General features: G+C 41.4%; 1 protein-coding gene across 18 annotated transcripts in view; it reads right to left on the reverse strand.

Moving 5' to 3' along the window:
* Positions 1-24,911, reverse strand: part of ERC1 (ELKS/RAB6-interacting/CAST family member 1) — a 551,656-nt gene that overhangs the window by 519,695 nt on the left and 7,050 nt on the right. For 16 of the 18 annotated variants that reach the window (XM_043540362.1, XM_043540357.1, XM_037877967.2 and 13 more), the window contains exon 2: positions 8,505-9,340. In XM_043540362.1, coding sequence (XP_043396297.1) covers positions 8,505-9,173 — 669 coding nt within the window. In that variant the 5' untranslated portion in view covers positions 9,174-9,340. Of the gene's footprint in view, positions 1-8,504; positions 9,341-13,401; positions 13,637-24,911 lie in introns of those variants that run through there. The other 2 variants (XM_043540336.1, XM_043540322.1) reach the window with 1 other exon arrangement.

Below are 24,911 nucleotides of genomic sequence, written 5' to 3' on the forward strand. Positions count from 1 at the left end.
TCCCTTTACATGGATGTAGAGACAGGTCAAAATATGAGGGGCTGGCTGACTGAAGAAGTGGCCCAGAGTAGTGGCAGCGGAAGCTGAATGAACTTTCTTCTCTGTTGAAATAGAGAGCCACCTTCACACTTCTGTCAGTGTAGCTTAGGGACAGAGGCTGCTGCCAGGGTATCTTCATGCCCAAGTCAAGATGCAAAGAAGTCAGTATGTCACGCAAAAACTGATTGGGACTTGACAGACCAAGCAAGCATACCATACATTCGTAGCTCAAAGTAACTCAGGGCACCAGACAATTGGTGTAGGACCAACTCGGGTAGAGTACAAAGAACACTTTGTTTTGGAAAATGATTTCTTTGATTTCACTGTTTTGTATCACTGGATACTGCTGGAACATGGTAGGGCCCCAATAACTGCAAGTTCCCTTAAGAAACTTAACCAAATTAAACTGATTTGTCCCCAAAAGGAAAAGAATTTTACACTTATAATTTCAGGCTCCAAATGCTGGAAGAGAGTTTAAAATGATCGGTTCTCAAACATCTGCCATGTTCCTGGGTCTAAAGGAAGAATTATGTGGAAGGGAATTCCAAAGGTAGCCCCTTACACTGTCACAAAGTGACTAATTATTTTAAAGACAGATGCCACAGAAAAGACTAGGGGACATCAGGATGGAAAAAGCCAAGGTAGATATCAATGAACAGAAAGCTAACTAGAGGGAGGAGGAAGAACTATAATATCAATCCAACAGTATGTAACAATGGCAATCAGACTAAATATTAGCGAACTATAATAATAAATTAACCAAAAAGCTATTTGGTGCAGCCAGAGTTAGTCTGTTCATCAGAACAAGGATGCCACTACCAGCTCAGCTAAACAGAGCAGTAGGGACTAGTAACAAAAAATCTTTAGAGGCTATCAACGAAAGACTAGGTTTTAAAAGGCACTGAGGGATACTCATACTTCAAGATGATGAGAAATGGAGGTTATTTCAAATGGTAGGGGTGCAACTAAAGACTAGTCTTAGAGAAACATCCAAAGAACATTGCAGAAAAATATTGCAATAATTCACGAATTAATCTATAAAAAAAGATTGAAGTAAGGTATGAAAACTCATAGCCAAGAATAGAGAAGCTGATGAAAACGTAAAGACTTTTTAGACTGCTCTTTACATTCTCGAAGTGTTTGCCTCAATAAGGTGAAAGCCCCTTCAGAAACATTCTCATGGTTAAGCTGTCACATAGACATCCAGGGCCTCTAACAACTGAATGACAATATATCAAAGTAAAAAGACTCTTTCCAGCAGCCAAACATTCCTTCAGGAGAAACATTCTGTAATTCTGAACATGTACAAGTCACTGTGGAAACAAAAATTTCAGTGCAGGATGTTTTTGAAACTGCAGAACCTGATACCTTATTATTCCACCACAGGATAGAGATCAGAGATGCCCTTAATAACAGCAGGCTCAAAGTGGGAGCATAAATCTTACACAGCCCACTACTGCCCAGTTGCACTGAAAAGGTATTTTTGAGAAGTTGTTTTCAACCCTTGTAATCAGAATACTCTAACTCCCTCATCAAACAGAGAAGAGTCATCCCATGCCAAAAACAAGTTTCTGCTATTAGCTCCAAAAATTCCTCCCTCAACATTCAAGGCTTTTTTAACCTTGGAGAAAACTGAGTACTCTCATTTTGGCTTCCAGCAAAGAGAAAAGTTGTTACCTAATTTTAAGTGCTTTAGCAACTCTGGCATACAACCTACCATAAGAATTCATGGAAGAGTAACTACAGCTGGTATGGTCATCTGGTCGAAATGCCTACCAACAAGCCTGTGAGAATCATCTTCGACTCTGACCCAATGAAAGCAAGATGTAAAAGACCCCCCCCAGATGATCTAAAACATGATGGTTGGACAACATCAGACCCCTGGCTCAGGACAAAACATAATAGAGGTGCATAATATGTACAGAGGCCTCTTGATTGTCCAAGCAACAGCATGAGAACTAACCAAGATCTGCAGCATTCTTCCAAGGTAAATTCTATATTCAATACCATAAAAGCCAGCAATGATTGTGACCTGCAATGAATGTGTCATGTGTTTTCTTGCCAGAAGTCAGAAGGGACTTCTTCTGTATGAATTGCAAGCTGGTGGCTGCGTTGAAAGAAAAGATTTGTGGCCAAGTATAGACATTACAGATTATTAGAGAGGCTGAATAGCTGGACTACCAGATTTGGGATGCATCATTACCCTAGATTCAAGAAAGAAAGGGACTGATGACTAAGGAATAAAAATGTGGAAAGGGGGCTTGGCAGTTTGTAATAAGTTCTTCTTTTGTAAGAACTTTAAGATGCACATTTTATACTGTAAGGTAATTAATCACTGGAACATACCAAGGCTTTTGTTAGATTCTCAATCACTGGAAATCTTTAAGTCAAGATTGGATGTTTTTCTAAAAAAATATGGTCTAGTTAAACCAGAGCTATTTGGCTTGAAGCAAGAACTAATTATTCGAAGTCGTACAGCTTTCCTTACACAGGTGGTTGTACAAGATCACAGTGGTCTTTTTTTAACCTTAAAATCTATGAACTTCAGTTATTGCCCACCTACTGATAGGCACACAACAGCACAAACAGAATTTCTGCAGCTGTTACTCCCCTGCAGTGGGCTCAGGGTTCATACAATACATGAATGAAACTATATTCTCCTATGAAAGAAAAAACATCCAGAAGACACCTTAAAGTAAAGATTCAGCTCTCATGTTTGTCTTCTGCCTACCTAGAGTTCACTGTAGAAATCGTACCTTTCTTCCAGATGAAAAATGGCTTTTCAATCCCACTAACTCACAAAAGCAGCAGGCATGTTACATCCATATATGGGAAAAGGTAGACACTGAACAACTGAATGAACATGCCTGATATGTGACAAAGCAGACAAATTCCCCGACAGAACCTCTTTTCCCTGCACATGGCTACCAAAATCTCTCTCTGGAAGAAATTATACCACAGGAGATAAGCAACAGTGAAGAAGGGATGGATCAGGCAGCCAATGTCTTTTACACACATCAGAATACCTCTTAACATGGGGCCTGTGCCTGGCTGTTCTTTCAAGCTTTCAGTCAGGAGATAAAGGCTTTATTTTGATGAAATAGTGTATGTTTCACAAGCTTAAATTACAGTATTCTAGAAATATTTTCATGTTTAAAAATTTGTACTGGGACTATTTTTCTAACCCTTAACCTATAATGTTAAATGCCCCAGTTACTATGAGTACAAATGAACAGACCTCAAAGGGAAAGAAAAAATTACTAAACTTCAAACCTCTGAAAATGTCCTAGTAACTCTTCTATGAATAAATATGCCATTATTTTAAGAATGGATTGTTTGGGTCCTTCAAGAGCTAGAAGCAAACACAACCCATCAGAAATCTGGGAAGCTCCCATTTCCAAACAATATAAAGCTCCCATTTCTATCCTTGCAGTGTTCTAAGATATTAAACCTTAAATCTGTCATTGATCCAGGATTGAACAGGGAAGGAAGGAAGGAAGGAAATGTTTTGTCAGGTTGAGGGATTTTTTTGTATTATTATGGTGTGAAAGTTTGGAAGGTCCCAACAGAGAGGTACTGATGTATTAGTGGGCAGAGTGCTGGCTAAGTGGTCAAAAGATAAATTATATTTACCATGTACTGTATCACATGCATATCAACACTATGTGCAAAAACACACACACACACACAACTTGAACAAACCATGCCTGCCAGCAGTCAGGAGGCTGAAGAGACAAAAAGCTCAGATTTTAAACATTTGATCACTCAAGAAAATATAGCAATTCTACTCTTTTGGTAACCAATACCAATATTTAATTGAAGTTAAGAAGCACTGCCTGACCCTTCAAAAACCATCTGTTGATCAGATGTGCACTTCAATATCTTGGTTGCGCTGACAGACAGTGCCACCAGCCTGAAAGCTAAAATTTGAAGCTGATTTGAAGCTTCAGAGAAGCATGTGGGTAGCACAGAAAGAGCAAAAAAAAAAACCCTATCCATATTTACATGCCTTTTCCAAATTTGGTGCTTAAGGAAAAACAACATTTTAAATAAAACTTATTTTTTCACTGCAAGTATATTATCTGCTTAATGTCTCCATTTGATTGATCCCTAATGTTCCAGGAGAGGCATCATGCTATCCAACCTATTCACTATTAAACTTTTCTATAAATGTTGTCTAGATTCAGCAATGGTCTAAGACCACCTAACCACATATACATTTCGTAAAGATCAACATGATCATGCTTCCTTACAGCATGATCAGATTCCTTACAGATTCAGCATTGCTATTAACCGTAACTATGTCAGAGAAAAAAGGACAAGAGTACTTGTGGCACCTTAGACACTAACAAATTTATTAGAGCATAAGCTTTCATGGGCTACAGCCCACTTCATCAAATGCATAGATGCATCGGCGAAAAAAGGAAATCTTAAATTAGAAGATCAATTCTGTTTGACAAAATTCTAAAGGCCATAGACTTACAGCTTTTTTTATTTTTTTAAACATCTTCTAAAACTAAGGTAATTTAACCATCCCTTATGTTCAAGAAAGATGAGGTGTCAATAAAGGATATCAACATTGTAATAAAATCTATCCAGGGACTATATGGTATGCATATGAAAATAAAAAGATATACTCATGGTGGGAAGGGCAAGGAGACCTCAAGATGACAGTAAAAAGATGGCATAAGTCAGCCAGTCTTGGCTCCACAAGCAGAGCTGGATTTGTCCTTAACTAGATTCTGTACAAAATTTAAGCCCTACACCTACCTACACAGAATCTGAGAGCTTCATTAAAAAGGGTCTCTTGAAATACAAGTGTTGGCATCGAACAAACCAACTCCTGCAAGCTTACTGGAAGATAATGTAAACGGGAACAAATTAAACAAATGTTATTAATGCAATGGACAGATCCCAGCTGCACAGATCACAGAAAAATCCCTGGTCCAGAGCCTAAAGAGAGAAATCTGTTTAATTACAGATTAATCCTATTAAACTAATCTTCCTGATAAAGGGTGAAATGACCAACTCCAGAAAGCTATAGAAAGTATAATGAATGCAGAGTTTAATTAGGGCATACTGCTAGCTGACTATAATTATTAATTAACATTCCCAGTTTCTACATCTCATTGCATGTTTCACTTGGCTTTTAAATTGCACCCTTCCTTTTTTGGACCAAAGTTATACAATCCCAGCATTGTGACAATAATTACAGTGGGCGCCTAAAGAAGAGAGTCCTGGCAATATCCTTAAGTGTTTAATTAGGGTGCTGGTGAGGGGAAGGAGGGGAGAAATGATGTAGAAAAATTAGTGTTCTCTAATCTCTACATATGTTCTTTATAACATAATCTGACTGTTCCATTCCAAAGAATCTGAGTTACTGAACAAGCCAGTCATAGGCTATATGTTGCCTTCAAGATTTTCATAATGAATGGAAGTTCAGAAACGTCAAGTCTTGAAATAACTCACTTTAAACCATGCTGACCTAGAAATAGAAAAGAATGCATCTTAGACACGTGCCAGTCACTTTATTTTTTGTGGCACTCTCCCCCATACCCACCTTCCAAAGCTAAAACAAGGATTGGCTAAAGGAGTGAGTATGCCAGTAGAGCTTCAAGAGACTCTAATCACATCTGAAGTAGAGCAAACATTTTCTTTAAAAGATGTGAGATGGATGAAAACTCAATAGGGAAATATCCCGATTGGTGTGAAAAATCAAACCAGATTAGGGGTAAACTCTGGGACTGCACACAGGACTGGTTTACTATGTGAAAAAAAAAGGTTTTTCTTAAAGGAGAGGACGAATGGTTCCCCAACTCAACTGGCTAAAGCAATAGCTAGAAGGTATAAAGGACAGCAATCAAAAGGGATGGAGGTTATTTTCTCAAAAGGAGGAACAAAGACTTCAGAATTAACATGAGATTCCAAGGAGATACCGCTAGTCTCGCTGGTGTGGGTTTAGATGGGAAGCTATACTGAATTTTTTTAACTAGAGAGCTCACTATAAAGTCCTCAACCGTAATAACCTGTTGTGATAATTAGTCCTACCAATTGACCCTAATTGTAAGCTCAACAGTAAAAAAATAAGTGAAAGTTCATAGTGCCACAATAACCTATAATAAACCTGCTGATGGGAAAAGTTGCAAAAGGGAGACAAGAAGACAGAATTAGGACAAATCAACAGGCATACAGATATAATTCTGGGACTGTATTAAGATCATGCCTGGTAAACAAGAACAGTATCAAACTGAAAATCAATTAACCAAAATTAGCATGTCAGAAATGAGGCCTAATTGGTGGACAAAATAATGAGGGGAACCCTTTTGGGGGTCTTTAAAAAAAAAAAGGGGGGGGGGGGGGACGGACTGTGGGAGTAAAATCAGCTACTGAAGTGACCTTCACAGTGATGGCTGCCACCTTCACCCTGGCCTGGGAAACCATTCCTTCGTCATCCTGAGAAGTGTCCGCACCCGACTGGGCCAGAGAAAGGGAACCAAATGACATTATCACTTCCACAAACTCTGGCTGAATCCTGAACACCATCTGGGATGTGAGATTGTCTCCCCCCACCCTATATATCCTTTTCCTTCCCTACCTTATTTCTTTACTTTGTTATCTCTCTCCTTTTTCATTCCGTCTAACAAGAGTCCAGCTTAGTCAGCTAGGACTGTATATTTTACAACACTACTGTAAACCTATGACCAGAAAGAGGCAGCTAAAAACCATTGCCTAAACAGCTTGTCTCCCTCACCAACAAAAGTTAGCCCAATTAAAGATATTACTTACCCACCTTATCTATCTAAGGGTATGTCTATACTACCCGCTGGATCGGCGGGCAGCAATCAATCGGCGGGCAGCCAGTCTAGACGCGATAAATCGACCCCCGAGCACTCTCCCGTCGACTCGTGTACTCCACCACCGGGAGAGGCACAGGCAGAGTCGACGGGGGAGCGGCAGCAGTCGACTCACAGCAGTGAAGACACCGCAGTGAGTAGGTCTAAGTATGTCAATTTCAGCTACGTTAATCACGTAGCTGAAGTTGCGTAACTTAGATCGATTCTTCTCCGCAGTGTAGACCAGACCTTAGAGAATGTCAAGCAAATTTCCTTCTAAAAACTCTTTCCAGCTAAAGGAAAAGGGAACAGGGGATGCTGTTAAAATGAAATCCTTATTTAACACTTTACATTTCAAATGCTTTAACTGCTTTTCCTTTTCTGCGTCTTTAATAAAAGTTCAAAAGTATTTTGAATTATATGTGTACCATAGTACTAACCAGGCTGAGGCCTCTGTATACCAAACCCCAAACCGTGTTTAAAACTGTTTAATGTTGGACAGTGAATTGCTTTTGTTAACACCTCTGGCCCAGTAGAACAAACCCCAATACCCCCTAAATGAAAAGTTGATCTTTATGGGTGCCAGAAGATAAATCTAGATTCCTAAAATTCTCTACCACTGATTCACTTTATAGCTGGACAAGTCATTACAAATGAGTAAAACTGCAGCACAGAAAGTTTAAGGTCCAGTCTGCCCTACTAAATCAGAGGTTAACAGTTGTTAAATGGCTGCAGCCCAAATGGTTTGATTTAGTTTGTGTAAATATGGACAGATTGCATTATCACGCTAAAACAAAACAAAAACAAAAACAAAAATCACATATTTGTCATAAAACACCAATGGCAGAAGGCATCAAATAGGCACAAACTACCAATAAGAAGCCAGCTTAAAGCTAAAAGTTGAGTTCTAACTTCTTGGAGGTAAATGATGTATCTAATCTTGTCAAGCACTCCAACCTAGTCTATACTACAAGTTGTACTCCGTTGCTGACAACAGGTGCAGCTGAACAAGTGCTGAACAAAGTATAACAGCAAGCATAGCCAAGGACAAACTGTTCAGAACCATTTCAGAAATCCCCAGACCTGCAATTTTTAGCCAGTTTCTAAAATGATACCAAATACACTTTGGCTTCACTTAGACAATATTCAGCAGAAGTTGAACAGTACCCTCTGTTAGGAACTGATACATTTTTTTAACACACATAAACACATAAAATGCTTCAGATATTACAGCAATAAGCACTATAGAAATATCAATAAAGATCAATTAAGAATAACCTGATATTTAAAGGGAAATAAATTAACTGGTTAATATCAATCCACACCCAAATACTACATGACACCCAACAGCACAACAGGTGACCCATGCTCAGAGGGCTTGGTATTCTGCTAGCGTAACTTTTGTTCAACAAGTAGCATTATGGTTTGAAAATACTTACTTTTTTTTAAACTTCTTCCATTACCTGGGGAAAGCCCCCAACCCATTCTACCTAACTAACTTAGAGGTGGAATCCAATGTAGAGTCCAAGAGTAAAATAGAAACAACCCACTGATTCAGTCTTGCACGCGCGCGCGCACACACACACACACACACACACACACAAAGTTCAACAATGACCTTGCATAACTTACCTGGTTTTCTTCCTGTACCACTCTATACTGCTCCTTCCAAATGGTGATTTTTGAAGCTTCATCTTTTCTTAAGGCTCTCTCCTTCTTTAGCTCGGGACTCCAGAAGGTCTTGATGCTGTTCATGGAGGAGCTCAGCTTGCTTTCTTTCACCTCCACATCCTTGCGTAACAAATCATTTTCTCGTAGCACCTCTTTGAGCTGTGTCTGCAGATCCATTATAGTGTTATCCCTGGCCTGGCGCAGTGAGTGAGGCACAGTGGATGCCATGCTCACTGGAGGGAGGTGGTGGTCTCCAAATGCAATAGTATCACTGGCAACCCCACTACTGGCAATATTGGGGCTGCTACCCATAGCAGTCATCCTAACACCATAAGGCAGCCGCCCCCCGGATCGGCCAAGAGTCATGGTGCTTTTAGGGGTGTCGGCACCCACGTTCTCATGGTCACTTAGATACATAGGGCCAGATGTGGCATAGGCAGCATTTAAGGATTGAATATTTTCCATGGAAAGTGTTTTCCCACTCCCACCCCCAGCATTGCTTCCAGAGCTCCCACCTGTGCTGTTGGTTCGACGATGACCCAAGCGCGGTGATCTTGGCAACCTTGGTGAACGCCCAGGACTCTGACTGCTTGGTTCAACTTTACCAACTGACCGAGCACTTCCATACATGATTGAACTGGTGGCGTGAGGTGAATATATAGGTGTCAAGCAGGAATGCGATAGAGATACTGTGAGGTTTTTCTATGGTTGCAAGTCAGCTTAAGGCCAATCACAATTTATAATAGATCCAGTTGTCCATTTCTGAAGTCACGTACTCATGGTGTTCGAGATCATATCTGTATCAATTAAAAAAAAAAAAAAAAAAAACCACACATTCAATACCCAATATCTCAAAATATATATATCTCCACTTTGACCCACACAAGTGGAAAGTGTCCTCTATTAGTTACTTCCCAATTTCTCCATAATACTTCCAACTAGTTACAGCTGTCAAAAATGTAATTTTTCAAAACCTCAATAATCAAACTTAAAGTGAGTTTTACGGTTACAGGTTCTTTCTCTATGCTGTCATCACTGTAAAATGACAAACCCAAAAGAGATGCCGCCATCATTTTTCAGACTGTTTATTTTGCTATGGGCATGATCTAAATTCCAAAAGAACAATCTAATCTTTTTCTCCTTTCAAATTGCTCCCCTCCCTCCCTAAACTGTAGCTTCTGTCAGGAAACTCAATTTCATAAACAAACTTGAACCCACTCGACAAGGATGAATCTTTCCCAGGCGAGTGCCTCAGCTTCTGCAACTTGAGATTTCATTTAAAAATAAAGTCTCTAGACCCCATCGCTGTAAAAATGATCCTCCAAATATGAACCTAGTGTAAACTAATACAGTGCTGTTTTTTTAAATTCACTTGCAGACAGTTCCAGGGCCTCGGTCACTCCTCAGAGAGAGTTATCAGTCTACACCGCTGCCATTCAGAACTCTGTGGTCAGCAGTGACACTGACAAGAGTCAAGTCATTGCTGCCAGTGAAGCTCTAAGCAGCAATAGATGCAGACACTAGAACTATTATGCTGTGAGGACTCCCTCCACAAACAACAAGGCATGACAAGGAAAGCAGATCCCCCACCATCATCCTTGGAGCAACTCAGGGAAAGGGGAGAATAAAGACAACAGTGTTCCGTCTTTCTTTCAGCAGATATGAGGAGATTGTAGGGAGAGCAGACCAAGTTTATTACACATCTACTAGCCAGGGGCTGATAAAGATGGAGCACCTGAGAAGGGTTCAAGGACAGCACCTTCCTCCTTCCAAGCAGATCACGTGCGGGCAAGCTAATTCACGAGGTCCCTTCCAGTCCTACCATTCTATGACTCTCACCTGGACACTGCCCTGCCCCTCCCCCTTCCCCTTCCACCCTATTTTTGGCCAGTATGTTTGGTCCTCTGGCTACAATGTGTCTGACTAAATTTCCAAGTCCCATAAGTGAAGATATGTTTTGTGATGAGGCGATGTTTCTGGGTGAGCAGATGGAAGAGACTGATGGGATAAGTTGAAAGAGAGAATATGGTACTAAAGGAGACACTTGGATAAATAGAAAGAGAAAAAATTATAGGTGAGTTACAAAACTTAATATGGGAAAAGATAACAAGGTAAAGGTAAAGAGAAGAAAAAGAGGGAACATACACTGAAAACAATGCAAAAAAAAACTACGAACTGTTAAGGGAAAGAAGAAAAAAGTGGACTAAAGGCAGAAAAAGGAACAACAAAAAACAAGAGGCAGTGAATCACATTTTAAAAATAGAAAGTTAAATTTACAAACAGTATACTGCTGTTTCCTTTATATTTCAGAAGGGGCAATAGCACAGGAAATTTTTACCTTGCTCTATGGACTGTTTTTCAAGTCCTGTTCACTAACTACTGCTAGCAAAATTGTGAATAGGTGTGAAAGTATTTGTTCACTTGAACCCTTTCTTGAACAAGTGATCACAATGTATCTGAACAGTTGGCTGATGCACTAGGTTGGCATTGCTAAAGCTTACTTTAAAAGAACGGCCATACTGGGTCAGACCAAAGGTCCATCAAGCCCAGTATCCTGTCCTCTAACAGTGGCCAATGGCAGGTGCCCCAAAGGGAATGAACAGACAGGTTATCATAAAGTGATCCACGCCCTGTCATGCAATCCCAGCTTCTGGCAAACAGAGACTAGGGACACCATTCCTGCCCATCCTGGCTAAAAGCTCAGGCACAGAAAAAAAGTGAACGCAGTTTATAACACAGTAAGCTATTTGGCTACCAAAACCAAAACATGGTAGCCCATGGATTTTTTTTTTTTTTTTTTTTTTTTTTTGAAGTCAGGAATTAGAGATGGAAAAGCCTTCTTAGTTCACTTATTCCCATGTGAGTCAGAGGAGGATTCTTTCCTTTCACAGTAAAGTCTACAGTGTCATAAAATTAGGCTGGTCAATTGTCAAGAGACTATGCTCTAGATCTTGAAATAAAACAGCAAAGTAGCCAATTTCTTTGCATAAGAACTTGACAAAAAATCAGTTTGATTAAGTCATCTTCAGTGTCTGGACTACTAGTTTGTTCATTCCTGCTCTGCCACATTGGATAAGGGCATGCAAATCAGATTATACTATTTCCAAAACAGTATAAGCAGCACATTCATTGAGGGCTTGTCCACATGAGGCCTCAGGAAAATTAATCCAAACTAACTAAAGGTGTGAATTTAAAGCAGATTAATCAAACCACACTAAATGTGTGGACCCGCTCATTCAGAACTGAAATGGCCTTAATATGGTTCATCTGAGCTATACCTAATTAATGCCACTTAAGAGTATGCCCACATAGCACACTAAACCCAGGCTCTGACTCAGATTTAAAATTTAAAAACCCTTCCATCGACACAGAAACCAGTCTAACTCAGACCCGCAGACCCTGCTAGGGAGGTGGGTCAGAGCCCAAGTCCTGCTGTGACATGGGACAAAGCCCAGCAGTTTGCAGTGTGGATGCAGATCAAATTCAGGTCACCAGATTCAGGTTTGGAGATTCCACCAACACTATCCAACAGTTCTCTAGAGCTGTTTTCCCCAGCCCTTCCATCCCAGACCTTCCCACTCACTTCAGAAGAAACCACCTGGTTCAAATGTAGCTGCTCAGCATTTAACCCTTCATTTACACACACACACCCACCACTCATTTGGAAACAGTTAACCCTATGGCCAACTCTAAGAAAAAGTCCTGCATCAAGCATATTGCTAGCTGGCCAGAACACAGAGGGATTCTGGTTAACCTCTGGCACAAAGCGAGAAAGATATTCATTTTCATTAAGAGTACAAGAAATGATCAGATCTACAAAGCTTTATTTGAGCAGCTGGTGGTTTTGGGAATTGATCAGACCCCAGAAAAATGCAGAAAGCAAATCAAGTGGCTGAAGCCAAACTACTGAAAAGTCAAAGATTCTAACAGCACCTCTGAAACACCCATCTTCCTGTCCCTTTCACAAAGAATTTGATGGGGTACTGGGAATTGTAACAAGCAGTGGGCCCACAGTGATGCCTGACAATCTGCTGAGCAAGGATGGCACCTTTATGATCCCCTAGGCACAGACAGTGCCACAGGACAACCAGCCATCAGATGCAGGGCAAGAGGTGACACTGGTGCTGAGGCCAATAACTGAATAGCTATGCAGCTGGAGCAGCTACAGCAAATACTGGGTCTGTAGTAGGAGGTGCTGTTTGAGGACGGCCCTGCGCAGGGGCCCACTACAGAACAGGCACCAGGAACAAATGCTAGAACAAGAGCCCGGTAAGTTTCTGCCACTCTGTTGTTTCTTATTGATATATGGATGGGATAGATTTCCAGCTTATGACCCTATTAAGTTATTAATGCAAACCAGGGTGCTGGTGTGCTTCTGTTCAGGGTGGAAGCCACACCATTCCTCTAGCATTCCCCCCACTTTTCCTCCCAACACCACGTGGGATTCAGGATGGACACAACAAAAGAGGAAAAAAGTTAAACAAGGAGTTAATAAATATTTTACTTGTTACTCTCTGATTGTTAGAAGTATGGGTTGGGCTCCACAACTAACAGCAGTCTAATAATACAGCACACCTCATAAATCAGCCACTCCCATATTCACCCAGAATGCCTATAAACTGAGTCCCAAAACAACTTGGCTGTTATGAGTTCAAACAAAACCCGTGTGAGAGTCCAAATTAGAGAAGAGGATGGCTGGCCGGCTATATTAGGAGTCCCCATGGCTGGAAGTCAGTCAGGTTTGTGCACAGATGCAAGATGCTAGTGAGGAGGCTGTACTGCATCTCCATGCTAAATCAGCATCTTACTGATTTTACCATGAATTTTCAACCATTGCTAGCTGGTGACACAAGCATACTTCTAAAGGAGTAGGAACTCCAGATGCTCAGGTACTTTCCAGGGCAGGGAAAACTTTCAGGGCCACCTCTGCAACTCATGAGCCCCCTCCATTCCAAGATGTGTTGGTCACTCAATAGATGCCTAAATATCTCCTTAGCATAGATGGCTGTCCTCCTCTGGCCTGGAACAGAAGTTCACATTTCTAGTCTGGGATCACCAGAATATCAATGTTCTCCAGAACTTGTCCTGCCTGAAAGTACTGAAAAAAACAGAGCTAGTGACTGGACCCCTCGTAAGTCCCACCATCCCCCAGAAAAGAGAAAAGGAATGTTGTGACAGAGTGCTGACAGCCAGCAGCTGACAGAGCACTCTGGTCCTTTAGACACTACCTAGCTCCCCCAGAAAAGCCGTGTTCGGGAACAGGTGACCTAATTACCTAATCAGAGCTAAGGGGCTAATTATCCCATCAACTGAGAAGATAGTTAAAAAGCAAAGGAAGGACATCTAAAGGAGGAGAGGGGGCTAGCAGAGCCCTGGGGAAGCAGGTCTCTGGCTGATGAGATCACTTCCTCTCCCTGGAGAGGAGGGCTGAGGTCGAAGGACATTGTAAGCAGAAGTGCTGCACACGGATTGTGAGGATGCCTTTGTAGTGGTAACATAAAAACTCAGAGAGGTTTTGACAATCAAGAGGCATCCATGACTATCTGGTAATGACCCCATGCCGGGAGAGGAACTTGCCCAGTTACAGATGTTGAAATCATAACACAGGGAACTTAGGGGAGCAAGGAGCTGATGGGGGCTGCGGGTCCACCCTGGTTCCAAGCCCCCACCAGCTAGCTGCAATGGGCTGCTCTTCCTATAAGCAGTGGACCAAGCAGGCGGCTGCCAAACAACATTATAAGGGAGCATTGTGCAACTTTAAAGGAGCATGTTCTCTAATTGATCAGCAACGTAACAATGAAACAATGTTAACCAGGATGACTTTAAGTGAGGAGTTACTGTATTTACCCCCAGAATCACTGTGGACATTAATAATGCGGAGGTTGTTCCAGTTATCTTAGAAGACGCAAATTAACCTCTGCTTCCCTGGTTAATGAAACCATTCTCAGGCCACTTAGACGGAAAGAATTTTTTTCTATCAACTCAGCAAACGCACAATAGTAGGGGAGTGTGCATTTGGCTGTTTGAAAGGAAAGTGGTGCTGTTAGTAGAATAGATTGGAAACAGGGAAAAAAACAAAACACATTCCAACCAATATAGCAACGTTATATTTTAATTGCACCAATAATAAAATAATTTTGAATATGAAAATACATTTTAAAACAAATCTATTAATTAACAACTGTAAACAAACCTTTAAAACAGTGAAGCTAAAACTGAAAGTGCAACTGTGCAGTAAAGGGCAGAACAAAACACAGAACTCAGCGCACAATCAACATGTGGAACTCCTTCCCTGAGGAGGTTGTGAAGGCTAGAACTATAACAGGGTTTAAAAGAGAACTGGATAAATTCATGGAGGTTAAGTCCATTAATGGTTATTAGCCAGGATGGGTAAGGAATGGTGTCCCTAGCCTCTGTCTGTCAGAGGGTGGAGATGGATGGCAGGAGAGAGATCACTAAATCGTTACCTGTTAGGTTCAATCCCTCTGGGGCACCTGGTATTGGCCACTGTCGGTAGACAGGATATTGGGCTGGATGGACCTTTGGTCTGTCCCAGTATGGCCATTCTTATGTTCTAAAATTATAGGGGGAAGGAAAGTTAAAGTAACCTGGAAAACCAGTTAAAGTGACAGGCAAGTATATGCCTTGCCAACGCCTCTTCTTGTTCATGGTACTTCTGGGGGTTGTTAACTAGGTATAGCCAATTACCAGTTATGGTTTGATATTTTAAATATCTGAAAACCAAACTGCCAAGCTTAGTCAGCTTACTAGCCAAAGACAAGGAATTACAGCATGAAATGGAGACACACATACCACGCTTTCTGGGAAGCAATCTCACAGCACTAACCTTACATGGAAGGTCTGCTTCAAAAATACGCATCTAGGATTACCTATATGTACAGCACAGTTGCTTACAAGTTTGAGAGCACAGTATACATCACCCACCAGTCTGTACTTGTTTTTCCTGTACCTCCCTTACCTTTGTTTTGGATAACACATTCTAGGGGTTATTGGGGTGTGGAGGCACCTCCTACCTGTACCAAGACATACTATTCATACATTTTGTTTCTGACTAGTTCTGTATTTGCCTGTGCCAAGAGACAAGTTCAGCTATTGCAGTGTTATGGGATATACCTTAGCATGAATGACCAGCATTCTGGGAAAAGAAATACAATTCACAGTTGTAGTTAATGTCGGTCCTGAATACATATTAATGTGGTGTGCCATACACCATAAATATATCCTGGCTAACAGGTTGGATGATTCAGCTCAAAGTTATCAGAGGTGCTAGAGAGCTCAAAAGAGCTGCACGTCCAGCTGCAATTGTTGTCTGTTCACTCTGCGAAGGGAATAGCCTCTGGGAGCACTGCTGCTATGGAATAGTAGGGAGGAGTTACTTGTATTCCCGGGCAACATGGGCAGCAGTGATCATGAGATGATTGAGTTCAGGATCCTCACAAAAGGAAGAAAGGAGAGTAGCAAAATACAGACCCTGGACTTCAGAAAACCAGATAGACTACCTTAGGGAACTGATGGGTAGGATCCCCCTGGAGGCTAATATAAGGGGGAAAGAAGCCTTATTGAGGGCGCAGGGACAAGCCATCCCAATGTGCAGAAAGAATAGCAAATATGGCAGGCGACCAACTTGGCTTAACAGTGAAATCTTCAGTGTGCTTAAACACAAAAAGGAAGCTTACAAGAAGTGGAAACTTGGACAGATGAGCAATATTCATATACTCCTCCCTGGTCAAGTATGCAGGAGCGTAATCAGGAAGGCCAAAACGCAACTGGAGTTGCAGCTAACAAGGTATGCGAAGGGTAACAAGAAGGGTTTCTACAGGTATGTTACCAAAAAGAAAAAGGGAAAGTGTGGGACCCTTAATGAAAGGAGGAGGCATCCTAGTGACAGGTGATGTGGTAAAAGCTGAAGTACTCAATGTTTTTTTTGCCTCAGCCTTCACAGACAAGGTCAACTCCCACACCTAGGTCCTGCGCAACACAGTATGGGGAGGAGGTAAGCAGCCCTCAGTGGTGAAAGAACAGGTTAAGGACCATTTAGAAAAGCTGGACATGCACAAGTCCATGGGTCCAGATCTAATGCATTCGAGGGTGCTGAAGGAATTGGTTGATGTGATTGCAGCGCCATTGGCCATTATCTTTGAAAACTCACGGCAACCAGGGGAGGTCCTGGACAATTGGAAAAAGGCAAATACAGTGCCCATCTTTTAAAAAGGGAAGAAGGAGAACCTGGGGAACTACAGACAGGTCAGCCTCACCTCAATCACTGAAAAATCATGGAGCAGATCCTCAAGGAAACCATTTGAAGCACTTAGAGGAGAGGAAGGTGATCAGGAACAGTCAACATGGATTCACCAAATCATGCCTGACCAACCCGATTGCCTTCTACGAGGAGATAACTGGCTCTGTGGATAGGGGGAAAGCAGTGGACGTGATATATCTTGATGTTAGCAAAGGTTTTGATATGGTCTCCCACAGTATTCTGCCAGCAAGTTAAAAAAGTATGGATTCGATGAATGGACTATAAAGTGGATAGAAAGCTGGCTAGATTGTCAGGCTCAATGGCTCGATGTCTAGTTGGCAGCAGGTATCAAGCCAGAGTGCCCCAGGGGTTGGTCCTGGGGCCAGTTTTCTTCAACATCTTTATTAACGATCTGGATGATGGGATGAATTGCACCCTCAGCAAGTTTGCAGATGACACTAAGCTGGGAGGAGAGGTAGATACGCTGGAGGGTAGGGATAGGGTTCAGAGTGATCTAGACAAATTGGAGGATTGGGCCAAAAGAAATTTAATGAGGTTCAACAAGGACAAGTGCAGAGTCCTGCACTTAGGACGGAAGAATCCCATGCACCGCTACAGGCTGGGGACCAACTGGCTAAGTGGCAGTTCTGCCGAAAAGGACCTGGGGATTACAGTGGATGAGAAGCTTGATACGAGTCAGCAGTGTGCCCTTGTTGCCAAGAAGGCTAATGACATATTGGGCTACATTAGTAGGAACATTGCCATCAGATCAAGGGAAGTGATTATTCCCCTCTATTTGACACTGGTGAGGCCACATCTGGAGTACTGTGGACAAATTGGAGAGTCCAGCAGAGGGGCTGGAGCACATGACTTATGAGGAGAGTTTGAGGAAACTGGGCTTATTTAGTCTGCAGAAGAGTGAGGGGGGGATTTGATAGCAGCCTTCAACTACCTGAAGGGGGGTTCCAAAGAGGATGGAGCTAGGCTGTTCTCAGTGGTGGCGGATGACAGAACAAGGAGCAATGGTCTCAGATTGCAGTGGGGGAGGTCTAGGTCGGATATTAGGAAACACTATTTCACTAGGAGGGGTGGTAAAGCACTGGAATGAGTTACCTACGGAGGTGGTGGAATCTCCATCCTTAGAGGTTTTTAAGGCCCGGCTTGACAAAGTCCTGGCTGGGAGGATTTAGTTGGTGTTGGTCCTGCTTTGAGTAGGGGGTTGGACTAGATGACCTCCTGAGGTCTCTTCCAAACCTAACCTTCTATAATTTTTAGTATTGTGTATTGTCCAGGGGCTGAAGAACATGGCTGAATCCTGGTTTACAGGACAGTTGTGTCTGCTACCCCAACAGCAATATGCTTTTAAGTACAGCATTTTGGCTTAGTATTGAACCTATGAGTTCAATACTGTATCTCCCTCTTTTTTCCACTCTCTTTGGCCATGGTAATACATTCCCTGGCAACTACCACACTATCCTTGGCCACTGTCACAATCTCTTGGGAGATCGACCTCTCTGGCCACCAATATTGCCTCCATGTCTCTGCTATTTTTTTTATTTTTATTTAAGATTCTGTAATGAGATCCACAATATTTTGTCCCAAGTTTTCGTCTCCTCGGGTTGGTCAGCCACTCAGCCATCAACAGAGGCCCTGGTCTTGAGGGTCATGCAACTGCAGGTGTGCTGGCTGTGAAAGCAAGAAAAAAAAAGGCTGTAATTGGTCATATTCCAAACAAGCTATAATAGCGTTTTTTAACATACATTTGTGACTTTACCTTCCTGAGATTCTGGATCCTCGGAGATGGTAAGGATAGTGCTCGGTGCACTGACGTGTGTGTGCAATATATGCTGTTTGGGTTTGCCACTATGGCTTGGAGGCTGGGGATGGGAATTATGTATCTTGTCTGGCTTTGCAGTTGTGTTGTGCCTTGGAGATGCTTACATGGTATTGGATAGGTATGGGCTAGGGCAAGCAGGGGGCAGCATTTCTGGATGCAAACTGGGTAATTAACCCCTTTAGGCTGTCCTGACTCTCAAGGACATTACACTGAGACCAGTGAGTAGGAGGCAAAGAATGCTCTTATTCAGAAAGGAAAAGGGCAGGTCAGCATGATATGCTGTGAAGTTTATTCACCAAAATGCCCCTCCGCCAGAAATGCTGCAGGAGTAAAAGGGAGTTGTGAGCTTTACCAGGGGGAAGTCACCATTTGGCTATCCCCCATAACATCCTGACAAATGTTGAGCAATTTCTTAGTCTTAGATTCTGCTTTATCTCCCTTGCAGAAAATGCAGAACCCTATTTATTTTTCTCTGTACTGATAGTCAATTCTTCCCCCATAAGAATGCTTGTTACAGGGCATTTGTACCTCAGCGGGGAGCAGCAATTTTTGTATCTTTACAGGCATGTAATATCCATGCGTACCACACGTAAACTGAGAATACTAACCAAACTTTTCCTGTAACCATCTCAGTGAATTTTGCCCACATTGAATCTGCTGCAGAAGGCAAGTGGGATGGAGGTTGCAGCTGCACCATGCTGCCAGACACCATTTTGAGATGACAAACAGGAATTGTTCGGGGAGGCTTTGTGGGGAGGGTGGGAGCAAAGGGGAGGAAGAGCATTTGAGAAGGAAAATAAGTAGATGGGTATTTGCCCTCCACGGTATTCAAAATAGTCAGCAGTCAATCCTTTAGCATATGACAAAGGGAAATTACCAGGTGGAGCAGCTGCCAACTTGGAAACACTTGTAGGGAAGCCAAGCAGACAGTGTGAGCAAAGAAGGGAGGCAGGACTAGAGACTCAAAGGATTTTAGCTCACATCCACCTAATATAGCTGAGGCCATGAGGCACCCGTAACAGAATCTAGCATGGCAGCACAATAATAATAATAATAAATAGTAAAGATTTACACGCTTACACACCATAGTTCCTGCCAGATGATCTGCCTCTTGGGTCCTGGTCTGGATTTCTGGCTAGGATTCAGGCTCATTGCTGCAGGACAGGAATCGGGTTGGCTTTCTACCTGGGACCTCAGTCCCCAGGAGGTTCTGACAATTAGGAGACAGCTCCTCACTGGGCTCCTTGTGCTTATTCCCTCGTAGTCTTGCTAGTCATCCGTGGTGGGGGGTGAAGGAGGAGGTGAGGAAGGAGGGGAACAGAAAAGGCAGCAGGTTCCAAAACTCTTCTGTGTTGGGTGGTTACGTAGTTATGTAAAATCGTGTCCAGTTCCTCCAGAACTGGACAGGCTATATGTGCCCAGCTGGATATTTTTCTGTCATCGCTAATTTTAATATACGTCTTTTTGAGCTGCTTGCTCTTTATCCAGCACTGTTCGCCACTCCAGTCATCTGCTTTGCAATGTCCACAAACAAATCTTTATTTTTGTTCTGTACACAAGAGCTTCCAGTACTGATGCTTCATCTCAGATAGCGATGAGAACCATTGTCTCAGCACACCTCCATGCAGCTGTGCAAAGCATGCTATGGGGCTTCTATAGTGGTATCACAGCAATGCTGACACAGTGGAATCCAGGAGTAAATGGGCAAAATCTGGCCCTATGACAGCTTTTAAATGATGGAGGCACTGTGACAAATGTGGCCATTTCCTGAAGTATCCTTGAAAAACCTTACTGAACTAAGTTTATTTACATATTTGAGTCCATTGTATTAAATGCCAAGGTTATATTTATTGTGGGTCAGGATAATCAAAGGACTATATTGAACAATGGTTCAAAGAATGATTTTTTGGGACAATGTGTGCAAAGTGAAATTCCTGGGAAATATCTAGGGGGAGGAGACTCCAAATGCCTTCCACCAGATATTTAGCAGTCCAAACTTTTGAATCTATGCCCTGAAGAGAGCACCATTTTCTGCTGATTACCTGTTCCCAAAGGCTGGAGATCAAAGTCCCAAGCTGTATTAAAAAAAAACAGGGTATGGGCTGAGCTGTGCAGTCTGGGCATTTGTTCTATGCTATGGCTGTTATGAACTTGTAACCACAGGAAACCCCATTATAGGGTCCAAAGGACTGGCTCCTGCCCATGTCCCTGCTAGAGCTGAGGGGGTGAGCTCCGGCAAGCTTATTAGCATGTATATAGGTTCTTTTATTGTTTTTAATATATTTTCTCTTTAATGTTTCCACCTAAAGAATAAATGTGCTTGCTTATAAAGAGCTATGTGGTAACTTAATTGTGGCCAGTTATGTTTATAGCCTCTGAAGAGAAAGCAAAGCACACATACACTGGCCTGTTTAAGTAGTCTGGCTAGCTGGGAATAAGTGTGCGCAGGGAACAGTGCAACCTGGAAAAAACCCATTTAGAAGGGAGAGAGACATGGATCTCCACCCAAGAGAGGTAACAGTTGAGGAGCCAGAAGCCTAGAAGTACATGTCCTTGCTGGACCAGAGGGGAAACAGAGGTACAGTTGCCCTGAACTATGACAGGGACATCCTGGCAACTTAATACCAAAGCAGACGAGAGCAAACAGATAAAGAGAAAGGTCAGTAACTGTCCTGTAGTGTGTAGTGTGTGATAGTTGCTGGACACATGCCAAAATAGCGCACAACAGCATTGTGTCCACACAAACACACAGAACTAATACAATTTGCAGCAAACTTAGTTCACTTTGCAGAAGGACCCCAGAGTTTGCAATAAATGTGAAGTTAATGCACTGTGACAGATTGTGTCGCGTGTACACAACTGTTTTCAAACCAGGTAAATTTAACTTAACTCAGTTTAAAACCCTTAAATTCAGAAGGACAGTGTCCACACAGGAATTTAATGTGGTTTAACTAATCCACTTTAAATTCACACCTTTAGTTCATTTAGATTCTCTTCCAAACTTTTGTATAGACAAGCCTTAAGTCTAAATAAAAGGGACTGAAAGTGTATTGTCCTATGCATTTCAGTTTATTAGAACACTTTCCTAAAAACGTATGCCCTCTCTAAGCTATAGCATACACAGGAAAAACCGTAGCAATATTGATACAGTACAAAACTGGAAAATAAAAGCGCTAACGCTTCTGAATAATAAACTTAAGCTAGTCTTACTAAAAACTTTTGCTGTGTTGATTGTAACTCAATCACTCCAGAAGGCACACTTAACAGATTCGAGAAACTGCCTCCTCTTTGTCTTAGCCAGCATCTTGTCAAACTATTAATAGCTTCTTTAGAAAATGAAAATAACTCATGTCCCTGACAGAAAAATAATTTCCCAAGTAACAGAAGATAGCTCATGCCACACAATCTGCTCTACCATAGTGATGTGATATCTACCATACAGATGTATACTTTCACCTCTCATTCTCACTGAAGGTGTAAGAGCTAATTCAGTTTGCTTAATGGGTAGGGAAATTCCCCTTTACCAATCATGGGAATAGAATTACCTGACCTACGGAAAGCAATACCATCTTAGTCAATTCAGAACTAGGTGCCTGGTGGAAATGTAACTGAAGTCACTGGAACGATTCTGAAAGTGGGCCTACATACTGGAATTAAAAACAAAGGGTGGAGGGAGTGTCAGGAAAAAAAAACAGGGAAAGGATTTTCCCCAAAAATATATAAAAAATTCCATTTAAGTGAAAACTTCCAGACATTTTATAGATAGCAATGTTCACTACATAGTGACTGAGTGCCATAGGAAAAGACAAAATTCACAATTTACAGATGTCCCAACCAAAATGAATAGGAGACTAATAAACTGCTATTATCTTGTGCACAGCACACAAGTACAGAATTAACAGTAACTGTCTTATTTCTATATTCTAGAATCTGGGGGGTTAATTCAATTGAGAAGGGAGGAAGGATCACTACTCCTTGTTAAAATGAACTAATGAATAATAAATTTGGGAAAGGGACAAAAAGGGAGTTTGTCTTGAGAAATGTTTCCAAATCAACCTTTGCTGAAAATACTACATAAACAAGGGGTTGTATCAGTGGTATTTGTACTTATTTATCACATTCAAAACAAATATATTAGTTATCCCTGTGGCCCTGACAACAGGAGAGAATGAAAGGCATGAAGAAAATTAAGAAGGAAAGAAGACACAAAAATAGCAATCATCCACACTAAGATTGATCCATCTTTACCAGACATGCAATTCTTTGGCACCAATTCCCACATCTCTTTTATAAATTATGTTTTTATTTTAATTTGAATGTTATTTCTTTTTTTCAAATTCACTTATCTGAAACATCAGCCAACCAACAAAAACCACTGTGAGGAGGAGGGATTTGATTTCCCCCAGAGAAATCTCTCAAGAAAGATATGGTTAGAGGATCTCCAGATGACCATGATTTGCCATAACATTGCTTCATTAACATGAAGGGACAACAAATTCTGACCCTAACAGTCTGAGGAAGAGTACAACTGTGTGTCACTTGTGATAGAAGTGTTTGTTTTGTAACCCCAAATGACAGTCACCCTAGGCAGTCTCCCCATTTGACAGATTAATTAAAGAAGAATAAAAGGTAAGATGTTCCACACACACACACACACACACACACACTGAAATAACTGGAGTATATGATAATCTGATTTCTCTCCTCTTTCTGGATCCAGCTCTGCTTTCCACTTGCCAATTCGTCACTTGTCTTTGTTAGCAGATAGCAGAAACAAAGCAGCTACACCTTGTTGCTGTATGCTTCCTCAAACTAGTTACTGTATCCGTGATTATTTATACTAAGAAAAAATGGGGAGAGAGGCCTATAGCCTTCATTTATCAGCACAGGGGAAAGCATAGCTTAAAGCAAGACAGCAATGAGCAGAAAATGGCATTGTTCTAAAATCAGAATATACTCCCACCACCCACAATCCTCTGAATATGAAAGTCAGAGCCCCGTTCTGCCTCAAAGCTCAGTTCAGGTCTCCACCCTTGCGTTAGATACATATTCCCTATCATGAAATCTATTAGAATTAACAATAACAATGGTGTAATCAGGAATAACCTGCTACATACTATTTTCACTTTAAAGATTGGTGTTTCTACTAATAACGGACATCTTTCTTTAGACGTTTTACCATTCTTAAACACTATATAATCAAATATACTATAAAAACAAAAGCTACACTCAGCTCAGGTTTTTTTTAAAAAAACCTTTTTAGTTTAAATCTTTTCTAGTCCAAAAGACATTCACCTCAGAACAAAACAAGGCTCACTATAATTCTGTTTTTACACACATTGTGGCTGGAACTTTTTTTTGTAACTAGAGCTTGGACCAAACCATACCTCCACCTTATTTAATGAATGTATAATCTTTTCTTTTCCCTTTTCCCAACAAATAAGGCAAGTTTTCATCATTATGTAAATTCAGTTGTTAAAATACATTAATACCAGGCTAAGACAAGGAGACTGAGTACTGCTTTCCTACCTTGCTGAAACTGTTGTGTGCTCAGTGTCCTTTCCAGGCTTCGACAAAAGCACTAGCTTGGTGATTTTATTACTGTCAGCTTATTCTCAAATACAATCAGGTGAATGTATTCAAATTAGAGTTCTCATTTAAATTCTCCTTCAGGAGGCATCTGTCTTCTTACTCACTGGTTAAGAATCAGATTGTTGTGGGTGGAGAAGTCAAGCCCCTAACACAGTTTTAGCACCAACCAACATGAAATACGGGATATATAAAATTAACGTGTACAAGACAACAAATCAAAGACAGCAGATGCAATAACAAAAAAACCCAAATAAATAATGAAAGTCAAACAGGGATGAAAACCAATGGTGATATTAACTCTGATTAAAATAATTCTCACTCTTCTAATCACCAAAATGGACTGGTAAACTTTAGAGCAGGATTTTATCAGGACAACGATTAGAAGTTTGCAGCAACATGTAGCTCGTTCTCATAGTGCACACACAGTAACAGAAATATTTCCTCAGCAATTGTGATACAGTTTCTCTCTCTCTCTCTCTGGGTGGAAGTAGATCCTTAACGCTTCACTACAACAGTAGAATCATAACTGTAACCATGTTGCCAATGGCGGTAAACAAGCCTGAGCTCTTACTATTGCTTCCTCCATTGCTAACCACCAGTAAACATACACAGGTAGGTATTTATAACTCTGATTTTTACCAGTGTAGACAAGGCATTTGTTCAGAGCAACATATGTGCC

Source organism: Chelonia mydas, chromosome 1 (assembly GCF_015237465.2).
Source record: "Chelonia mydas isolate rCheMyd1 chromosome 1, rCheMyd1.pri.v2, whole genome shotgun sequence".
In the NCBI taxonomy this organism is placed as follows: domain Eukaryota; kingdom Metazoa; phylum Chordata; order Testudines; family Cheloniidae; genus Chelonia; species Chelonia mydas.